Raw genomic sequence first — 11,467 nt, 5'->3', positions numbered from 1 at the left:
AATTTGAATAAATGGGTATGTGTATATTTATGAAATGGCCTTATATATTTTCATTATCCTGTAATTAATTAATCTTACGTTCCTAACATACATTCAAATTTCGCGGTTAAACGGTTGACAGGAATGAAGTTATTTTTTAGTAAATTAGTAGACAACCTGAAATCGACTGGAAAAACAACGGTCAGGCTTTAATTTTTTAATGAAACGCATTAAATTTGAATACATAATATAATAAAATACAATAGAAGTTTCAAACTCACCGTAGTTTATTATACCGTTTGACTTGCAACGTAATAATCAATTAATAAATAACGAACAGACAGATGGTATTATTCACACAGCGCTCCACAGCCCAGTCAATAAAGTCTTGAATGTTATGAAGTGTTAGCGTGAATGTTAGAATATTTGAGGAGGCACCAAAGTGCGAATGTGAATTATTGATAATGTAGTCGCACGCAAATATTTATACGTCCTATTGCACAGCGATCGCATTCGCAAAATGGAATGGTTATCCGAGAGAGATACTGGGTTTCATTTCCAACATTTCAAACGTTGCGTTCGCTGATTAGACCGCGATAAGAATGTTCTGTGTGAAGTAAACGATTTGTAATTGCTATCGGATCATTAAGCGGATTCCGATAATTGAGCTGCTACCCATTTTGATACATTGTTGAACAATTTTCCTTGGATACGTCAATACACGTAACCTAATTATTCAAATTCATTTTTGACTGTTTGTCATTTTGCATAAATTCATAGTTTAGAATGTAAGATCATAATTCCACTAGAAAAATTTTATGTTGAACCACAAATCACAAAATGATTATCACCACCACCAGAACGGGTAAGTTTGAAATATTAATTTGGCACTCATAAACCCATTCGGCCACATACCCTCCCATAAAACATAAACGAATGAAAAAGTTCGTGTCCTCACGCCATATTAAACAAAATTAAGTATTATGTATCGCCATTACGGTCCCATTTAGAAAGTAGACAAGGGTTAAGAGCGTAATAAAATAAACTAAACGTCTCGTGGATTGCAAGGGACTCAAGTTACATTGGATTATTGGTGGGACGGTTTTCGAAACTTGTTTTTATAATGCAACAAGAAACCGGAAAGCTTTCAAGTTACAAACGAGAAATCACATACTGAATTTTAATTAAGTACATGTAAACTTCAGTTTCTGCATAAACCCGCAGTAATTTTCTGTTTCTATGCAGCACTTAGGCGATTTTTTGGAAGCGTGCGTTTAATATCGGGGACTGCAGCTGTGCAAAAAGTGTCGCCGTCAAAGAAAAATGAGAAAACCTCGGTGCAGGTTGCAGTCCTGGGCTGTTCATCGCCATTGGGCAGATTTGTGACGTTAATGCTGAAACAGAATCCATTACTTTCGAATCTTCATCTGTTCGGAGAGAACGCTTGCTTTCTGGCTTTCGACCTCAACTTCATGGACACGAGATGCAAAGCTGTTGCTTACGAATACGACGACAAATGTATTGGAAAAGCCATCAGAGTAAGGACAATAGTTTCTTGATATAATGTTTAAATACAAAAAGTAAACTTCAATTTAGAGTGCTGATATAATTTTAATGCTGGGAGAATGTCCGAAACATCCGTCGTTGTCAATAAGTGACTTGGTGATGCAAGAGGGCGACAGGGTAATGAGCTATGTGAAAGCCTGTACCAAACACGCACCCAGATCCGTGGTGGTGGTGGCCATTCCTCCCGTATCCGCGTACACGGCTCTTGTAAGGGCTGCATTCAAAAAAACACCATGGTACCATCCGGGAAGAGTGATAGGATCGGCTGGATTTGCGGAAGTAATATTATATCTATGTATATATTCGTTGAGATTATTCAAATTTCAAAATTTTTCAGGTAAAAGCTAATTGCATCTTAGCTCAACACACCCAAATAGATCACTCTTTGATAAACGTGCCAATAGTCGGTGGTCCAGATATAGAAACGGCGGTTCCTCTGTTCTCAAAGGCTTCCCCGGCCGGTTTACCTATCAGTGACTGCTGTAAACTGCTTTCAGCATTCAGAGGCGTTCGTGAAGCCGATTTCCCCAAGCAAATGGTTAAAGAAAATTACTTTGAAATGTCAGTATTAGGAGAGGCCACAGGGCTTAACCGACTCATAACCAGGCTTGCCTTTGGTCTTTGTGGAGATAATAATTCTTGTTCTTGTGCATTTGTCAGGACTAACATTCTCCCAACTTGCCAGTAAGTAACAAGGTTCATAAACATTATAACATTTAAACTTTCCAATTTTGTTCAGACATTTGGTGACAACTGTGCAGTTTGGTCCAACTGGAGTCATTCACAATTTTGGAATTCCAGAACTGAACAAGTTGGAGTTAAGTCTTCTGGACAGGGCGATGCAGGATATAAAAGTGAGGGAACAAATGGCCCGCGAATTTTCAGAATATGTTGATATGGAAGGATACAAGAGTGACCCTGCGTTTGCGATTAAACATCAACTAATAGAGGACGAAAAGCAAAAGAAAATCGTTCGTCCTCTTGGACACTTATAAAAAGAAAAAATCTTACTTAAAAATTTATTCAGAATTATTATCATAATGTATTAACGACATTTATATTGATAATTCTTATTCAATGTAATTTGTCTGAAACAAGTACAAACGTCAAAAAATGTAATAATACAAATAAATAAAGAGTGATAAAAAATGATGTGTTCCCAAAACAATTTAAGTCACGTAAGTATTCAATTAGCCAGTTTTGTTGTCTGAGTTAATGCCAAAATTGTTCCATAAATTTTTAGGTCACCAATTAATAAACAAATATTTGATAGAATTTATTATTTTTTAATTAGATTTTAGGTTATATACTACGTCGATTTTTGTAATTATATAAATATATATTTTTATTTGTTTCTATATGTATTTTTTAATTATTTATACTATAACTTCTTAATATTTAAATTAGTAAAATAGAAAAATAAATAAATATTTCTTTAAGAATATCGGTTTCTCCTTCATGTTATAACAAAATTGTTTGGAAGTAAAGTTAGCTGAGAAGTGTATAAGTAAATTAAAAGGCTAAAAATACTTAATTAACTTAAATTAATTTCAAATCTTGATAAACTTTTAGGTAGAAATTTTAATACCGCTGAAAAGCAATAGAAAATTGCATTTGCGTGGAACTTATCAACATCATTCCAAGTTTCTAGACCTTAATCAGTCAAATTATTAACGAGATTCCGTGAAAAGTCACTTTTTAAAAAGATTCGAATCAATTACAGGTGCGAATATAAAATTATTTTTAAATTTGTAAATGCTTCCATTGTTTTAGCAACGACGAAATTCGTCTATTTGTCAACATAAAGTTTAAAATTGAACCGTTTAAATAATTGAATCGAACCCATTGTCTAGAGAAACAGAGAATCAAATTGGTTTCAGTTATCTAATTTAGCATCCGTATTTCAGGTAAGAGCTTTCTACTTTATTATGTACAGCCACCTACTTTGTAATCCAAATCCCTTCCTAGGGAATTGTGAAGTTTTCCTTTTTCTTTCGCTAGAAAATTAACTTTGTATTAGTGGCGAAGAAATGCGACTTTATATCTCGTGTTAAAGCATATTGTGGTCATAAGTTTACGAAAGTTTGTTTAACAGGATTATCCTGTTTCATGTTTAAGAGTGTAACTTTCACCAGCCCTCATAAATCTGCAAGTTTATGTTCTGACAACACTATTTATTTTTTATTGACATTTCAACTCTAGCATTTAAAAAACTGGGGCCTAGTTTGAAATTATGCTTATAATTAACCATTTCAGGTCAGGTAATAATTAATTCGTCACCCGGTCATAAATCCGGCACTGCAGTACACCGAACGTGTCCTGGTTACGACATCCTCTGAATTCTACGGATGTTTATGCCCGAGACAAAATAAAAAACCATGCCGCAATGAGTCTACAAAGTGCCAAGGGATTTGTCTGTAAAATTTGTATGCCACCAATGTAACCAGATGAAAATATTTCCCTCTCGTGGTTACGTTTATTGTTGGATTAAACAAACCGGCAGTTTATTCGTTGTCGTGATGTACTTGCGGTAAATTTCTTCAGTGTTGATAAATCTTGTGAGGCTCTGGTAATAAATTGTAAAACTAACGAAATGTAATTTAAAAATAAGTATTTTCAAAAAGTATAGTCTTTCTCTTATAGAATTGCGTTTGATTAATTATCATTTTGTGCGACTTACGATTTTATTGTGTAGATGCTGAAGTTCCCTTTCCGTGAGTCTCCTTTTGGCATTCTCTTTTCTTTTGCGCTTATACTGATTGTACTTGTAAAACAAGTACATGCCGGGAAGCGCGAGGACGACGAAAGGCTTCATCAAGGGACTTGCCATAGGTCCTTGTGGCATCTTTAGTCAATTTTCTGTAATTGAAGAAATATTTATTAAAACATTGCTCTTATTATAATTATTTGTTTCTTTTTTCTTCCTGTTCAAGAAATTATTTCCGTTTAATATAAGAAGGACAGGAGTTAATATTTCATTTATTAATAAAAGGGAGGTTAATATTATTGCTTTTATTTTTCACAAAAATACTGCGAGTCTTTTGAAGACGATAATTTGAATTATTTCAAAAAATGAGAACACCAATATCGTTAAATTGCAAACAAATAAACAAAAAATAAATTGCATCATCAACAGAACATTTAAACCAGTAATAAATCTGATATCACCAAATCACCAATGAAATAATAGCCAAATAATTATTTCATCGAGCAGTCAAAGTTTCTAGGTTGAATGTGGGCAACTCTGTGAGTGTCTTTAAATAATTTCCCCCCTACATTGTTATAGAACCACCTCCAAAAACAACAGTTGGTGCCACGTTTTACTCATGATAACAATTCCAACGTATACACGAAGCCTGGATGTAGAGAATGTGCAATTTCTTCTAGGAGAAATAATCAGAAAACCATGTCACCATGTTGTACTGATAAGGATTCCAAACGCAACTTACCACATTTTGTAAGACATTGTATATTTGGTTTACTTGTTGTTGATTCAGATATCATATTCTAAAATTACAGCGGCAAAATATTCTGTAGAAAATCATCTTTGAGATAATTTAGGGTACAAAACAAGAGATAAATTAATAATGGATCGAATAAAATGGGCTCAAATTCATAAAATACCATTTTTTGAAATAAAAATTAAGTTTTGAATTGAATTGAAATGGAATGTTGTTTATTTTTATGTCGATATAAAGTATAAATTAAAAATACTGACAGGCTAGTCCTGTAAATATCCAAATAATATTACTAGTCAGAATAAAACACGTTGAAAATATTTTTAAATCTATTAAATCTAGGAAATTCAAATTATCCACTCCAAAAGAATTAGTCCTGAATAAGATAAATATAATGATGTAAAATTATGACAATAATAATATTTGCTTCCTTTCCATGAGGATTTTCGTTTTACTAAATATAATATAGAGGAATCTATTTATTTCTGTGGTATTAGATTTCATAGCAGAACTCGACGTAAGCAAATAAAATTTATACAAATGGTTAACTGACATACAATATTGTATATATTATGACAATTTCATATAGAATCACCACCAATTTATAATTCGTCCCAAAAGTCTGACAAGAAAACTCTACGCATCTATTGATAGAGGTCTTTTATAATTCTTTCTATAGTCAAAAAATGAAAGGAACTGATTATAGATTATTTATGAAAGAAATATGTACGTTATTGAATTTTGCATTCTTTACACAATGGGTGTATGCCAAATTTCAGACACACAATATGTCAAAAGAAATTGTCTGAATACTTTACTCTTCAGTTCAGTTATACATAGATAGATATTTAAATTTCTAAATAATTGTGAAAACTAATGATTTAATTAGTTAAGTTGAGTCTCCCTTGATATCTTTTAAATACAACAAGCAAGTGTTAAGAATAAAATCCATTTAAAATGTCTATCTAATCTATCTAAGTAAACTTCCTCATAAAGTTAATACATAACCAATTGCCCAGTTCCATATCCAACAACTTTTGTTACGGAAAAGGTAATATCTCATTTAAAGCGTTTTTTTATTCCCTATACAACGTTATTTTAATTGCTATAATCTGATGCGTAGTTATAAAGTTATGAACAAATCATTTAATGTCTAATTAAAACTATTCAATGTTTATTACTTCAAAATGTTCTTACTAGGTATTACAAGTCAATATTTACACAATAGAATGTTTTAGTACCTCGTTTACTTCTGGATAGTTGGTTGTGGTTATAATAGTTATTAAATTTATTTTTATTATAGTCTGCAGAGAGCTTTTCATTTTCCAACTTTTGAGGTATCATTCATTAAAATCGAGTTAGAGTTGCAGTGATGTTTTCATTATACCACATACAGTATACACGATCAAACTAGAATTCTAATTAAAAATTATATTTAAAAGTGTTGTTACTAAATGTGTGCCCAAACACTATGCTACACATAAAATGAAACAACATATTTTATTGGTATCAGACAAGGATTAGAAAAAGTCCTACGTTAAAAGTAATTTAGGTCCGACATATTCATGCTGAAAAAACCAATTTCCTTTTTGTTGTGATGTCCCTCCTAGGGCTGAATAAAAAAACCAGTTTATTTACTCAGAATAAAATTCCATATTAGAGTTCGAGGCAAACAAAAGAAATGTCTGGATGTGATATTTTTAATAATAAATATTGAAGACGACATTCTTCGTTCGTTTTACAAGACGTGACGAATGACACGAATAATTCTTTTAGCCGTGTTAATTGCTAAATCGACCCAAATGTAGTGGAGGATTCTTTAGAAATTTCATTTTCAACTGGAAACTGAAAAGCGAATGTTACACGTATGCAACGGTGCTATTGTCTGGAACGAGAATTACGTTGTTGACATTTATCCATTGCAACCATGCCATTATCATTACTGTATTCGCACACAAAAGCCATTTCGGCATAAGCACATTGTTATGGAAGCTGGAGCGCGAGATACTTAACAGAATCTTTAGATGCATTCTTATTTACAAATTTAATTGTTCACCATAGATTCAATTACATCTGCGATTAATGTGGAAGAAGACGTTTGAAAAAATACAATTAAACATTCACAACTAATTTAATTCAAGATAGTCTAATTTAAAGTTGTCATTTGTTTAAATGGTATTAATTAAAATTTATATTGACCTTTAAAGTATAATTCGATAAAAATAAGCATTTCTTATTACTAACAGGAAAAATTCTTATTCAATTTAAAATAAATTGTATAAAAATATGAATTGTCATATTACAGTACATGAGAAAATCCATTTAATAGTTGGATTGCTTTCCTTTATTAATTTTTTAATAAACTAATTCAAAATTTTTATAACATATAACATATATAAGTTTATTTACTTTGTAATTAAAAATTGATATTTTATTTAAGTGACTCCAAGTAAGACTTAAATTATTTTTTAAAGAATTATTTCTAGTACAAGGACTTTAACTTAAATATGTCATTCGTCAATTTTATTTTCTTCCCTTTTTAAAATAATAATTTATAAAAAGATGGATTTTTATATTAGTTTACATGAAAAATAAAATATCTACTGATTTGATTAATTTTTTATTATATATTTAAAATGTTTATAGTTTATTGATTGACAAGGATAATTAATTTATTCCAAGACAGCCTTATTTAAAGTTTTTTTTTTGTTTACACGATATTAGTGAAAATATTGTCATTTTTAATCTAGAAATAATTAAAAGAAAATATTTCTAAGGAAGAAAATCTTAAATAGTTTATGATTTAAAATTTATTTTTTTTAATTTAATTTATATTTCTATTTAATTTAAATTTTTATTTATTTTATTTAGTGATTTCATTACGTCTCTCCACTAGTAACTTCGAAGAATTTAGAGCGAGAGAGGGTTAAAACAAAACTTTATGCAAATTAAAAAATTGCCTATTAAAACTTAAGCATTTAACTGCCTAATTTAAAAATTAGTCAATTCCCCTGCGTTTGTGCCGTTTCATTTCATCTTCTCTGAATATTTACCTCCGTTAATTTACTAAATTGCATGAATTCATTATTTTCGCTCGTTCAGTATATTTATTAAATAATCAAGAGTCCGTGGACTAAAACGGAAGGAAAAGTTTTCCATTTCTTTAGGCTTGGTTAATATAACAAAATGTTGTATTCGTGAGCGTTGTTTGTGGATGTCACGCGATTCGATTTTTAAATGGACTCTTTTTGTTTTATTTCAAATTTGTACGTGTCGGTTTAAAGCAATGTACTTTAAACCAATGAATAAGTGAAATGAACGAATCGATCAAAAATATTACACGTACACATATAAATTATTTAATAGATTATTATACGAAATATTTATGGTGGAAAATAATATGGAAAATACTTTTTGTTGCACAAAGGTTATGCGTAAATTTATAAAATATCGAAGGTCTGTTGTGTAAATTGTTTAAATAAAACTAAATTATGTATTAATATCTATGTTTTTATTGTTACAATCGTGTTTGTACTGAAACATTTTCAATTCCACTAATGAAATAAACATTATTATTATTGTAATCGTTGTCGGGATCTAATATTTACAGTTCACGTAATAAGTTTTCAACTTGAATATACAACCATCATATTTCATAATAAAAACTTTCGGATCCGTTTTGTTTTATGTTCGGTAATTTATGTTAGCGTAAACTTAAATAAGAAATTTCATCTGGAAAAATCGTTGTTCGTCGTTGATATGCAACGGAGCGTTTGTGCGAGTTATGTTCCCAATACATCAGCAAGTTTTCCTCAATTTTTTTTTAGAACGGATTCAAAACGTGATGGATTACTCGCCTAATGTCCTTGCAGCTGTTACGTCGCAATTAAAACTAATGGATTTTTCACGACGGTCATCGTTACTATTCCTAAAAATGATAAATCGAGAAATGTTTGAAAACCGACAGTTTTAATTAATCAACAAAAAAAAAACAAGAAAAAAAGAAATGCACTCGCATTCGGCATAATCACGCTGAAACATTAATGGGTGTACATGCTGCAAAAATAGCGAGCAATCGAAAGCGCAAACATATTTTATGAGAAAAATAAGTTCTCCACTGAATTTAACATGTTTTTGACATTTTATGCTGTGAAGTAAACCTTTAACACAATTAAATTAATTGGAAAAATGTGATGTTTAATTCGGTTACAATTTTATTATTTATTTTTCTGTGAAATTTTATACACACACTGTGATGGATGAGAAATTTAATATGTACAAATAGGATTACATTGTTAATTTTAGCTTGATTATATTAAATTATAAATTTTCTGTAAACTTTGAAAATATTAATACTTTTTTTAAATTAGCTTCGATTTATTTAATATCCTCAAAAAGTAATATTTAGTGTAAATTACGGCACTTAGTCACATAGTGGCACAATGTGCTTTTATTTTTTTTATATTATAGAGGAAAGAAATTTTAAAATTTTATTTATAATTATAATATTTCAATAATTATGAGAAATTGAATGTAAAAATTCGTTTTTTTTATAATATTTCTATTTCAAACTTCAAACATTAAGAATAACGAATCACGATTAGTAGAAAGTTTGTCATAATTTGATGGTACAGAGGACTCTTTTACTGTACCTAGAATCAGGGATTCAATAAACTTCTTTTTTACAGAATTATGGTATGAACAACAGCCTCAAATGACAATGACATTTTTATTTAACTTCTGCACAAATCCCTCATCTTTCTGCATCAGCTTACGGATTTGAAAGTTTTTAAACAAATATTATTTAATACTTAAGAACTATAGTTACGAAACAACGGTGATGCAGGGCTATTAACATCTGAAGTTTTTTTCGATAAGAGTTAGATTATTAATGTGCCTGAATTTACGTCGAACTGTTTCCTTACTGATCAAGTTGAATTTACACAATATTTTGATCTTGCCAATTAAGGTAGTAGGCACAATGACAAAGAAAGAAGGAAAATTTAGTAAACCTACCTTGAAATCTAGAAATTATTGCACGAAAATGTAAAATATAAGGATAAATTGACATGAATAAAAATAATATTTTTATTTCATTTGGTTTCAGTTATATGCTCAAAATAAGGAAAATGTAGGAAAGCCAGTGTAAGATACTATTTCAATAAAATAGCCATATTTATTTTATACGAAGTATTAGATGTATATATGTAATGATATAATATAAATAATATAGGAGTGCTCTCTATAAAATCAAGCCAAGAAAGTATTGCATTTGATCAGTCATATGTTCAATCCTAATGATTGAAAGTTAATACAGAAAAGGGGAAGAAAAAAATACATTTTTGTTATATGCGATTACTCATAATTACCAAACTATCATAGTTATGGAGTCATACAATAATTTAAAATGTTAAAAAAATCTAAAGTCTAAAATTACTGCTTCTACAGATCAATATATGCTACCATGTATTCAAATTTACAAACATATAACTTTTCAATGATATCTCAAAAACGTATTTTAAAATGAAAAAGAACATTAACATTTTCGAATTCTACGTAAAATTTGACCACAGAAATATGGTGATTTTATTTTAAAAATGGCGAATGCGCGCAATTATGGGATTCACAAAAACATTTTTAAAACAGAGGTGGCTACTCAGATGAGGTAGGTTAGGCACTGCAATGATTTTATTGACATAACGTTAATATTAAAATTATTATAATTTTATTCTTTAAAGTATATTTTAACATTTAATCAAAGAGAGATGAGTAAAATGTTGTATAACCGACAATTAAACAAGCAATAAGAATTTTATATTAAATATCAATGAATATTTTATACACAAGTACGCATTAAGGTCAGGCTATTGTTTCAATGGTAGTGGAGCTGAAGAGTGCCTCTAGCCAATGAGATAACTCCAAAGTTTCCGCACATTGCTGATTCTTTAGTTTCAAAAATTACTTGATGGTGTCTGTGTCTGGTTGTTTCATTTGTAGAAAGATTTTTAATATTGCATCTCTTTTTTATTACGATATGGCGTCAACCAGTAATGATACGAAAGAATTTATTAACATAAGAAATGGTGTAGACATGGTGAATTTTTTATTAAATAAATGTGTAATAGTTTTAATTACTAAAAAAAATTTTTATTGTTAAAGAATGAAACCATCCAATTCCTGCGGACTAAATTTACATGGCAAAAGCACCGAATTCGAATTGTAAATTGTTAATTATGCGTAATTAAAAATAAATATATTATTTTTGCTTTTCTTGTTGCTCTATATATAATATGATTCACCAAACTCAAATCTCATGAGCCACTGTTTTAAAAACAAATTAAAATATTTGCATTGTGTTTTAAGGGATACAATTACTTTACTTTCATGTTGTTGACTTTATAATATATTTTAATAATTAATAAAAATATTTTTCCTGTTTTCTTTTTGTGTATTTATTTTCGGTA

General features: G+C 29.7%; 2 protein-coding genes across 2 annotated transcripts in view; one reads left to right on the top strand and one right to left on the bottom strand.

Moving 5' to 3' along the window:
- LOC109599697 (uncharacterized) overlaps positions 1–11,467 on the bottom strand; it is a 46,283-nt gene that overhangs the window by 32,569 nt on the left and 2,247 nt on the right. The window contains exon 2 of the mRNA XM_020015720.2: positions 4,226–4,404. Coding sequence (XP_019871279.1) covers positions 4,226–4,390 — 165 coding nt within the window. The 5' untranslated portion in view covers positions 4,391–4,404. The remainder of the gene's footprint in view (positions 1–4,225; positions 4,405–11,467) is intronic.
- Positions 698–2,697, top strand: LOC109599676 (malate dehydrogenase, mitochondrial). Its single transcript, XM_020015698.2, has 5 exons — positions 698–844; positions 1,225–1,517; positions 1,576–1,824; positions 1,883–2,229; positions 2,285–2,697. The coding sequence occupies exons 1-5, from the start codon at positions 820–822 to the stop codon at positions 2,538–2,540; spliced, it is 1,170 nt and encodes a 389-aa protein (XP_019871257.1). The 5' UTR covers positions 698–819; the 3' UTR covers positions 2,541–2,697.

This window comes from Aethina tumida, chromosome 1 (assembly GCF_024364675.1).
Source record: "Aethina tumida isolate Nest 87 chromosome 1, icAetTumi1.1, whole genome shotgun sequence".
Taxonomy (NCBI): Eukaryota; Metazoa; Arthropoda; class Insecta; order Coleoptera; family Nitidulidae; genus Aethina; species Aethina tumida.
The sequence above is the reverse complement of the archived record's forward strand: the minus strand, read 5'-3'. Positions and strand labels throughout refer to the sequence as shown.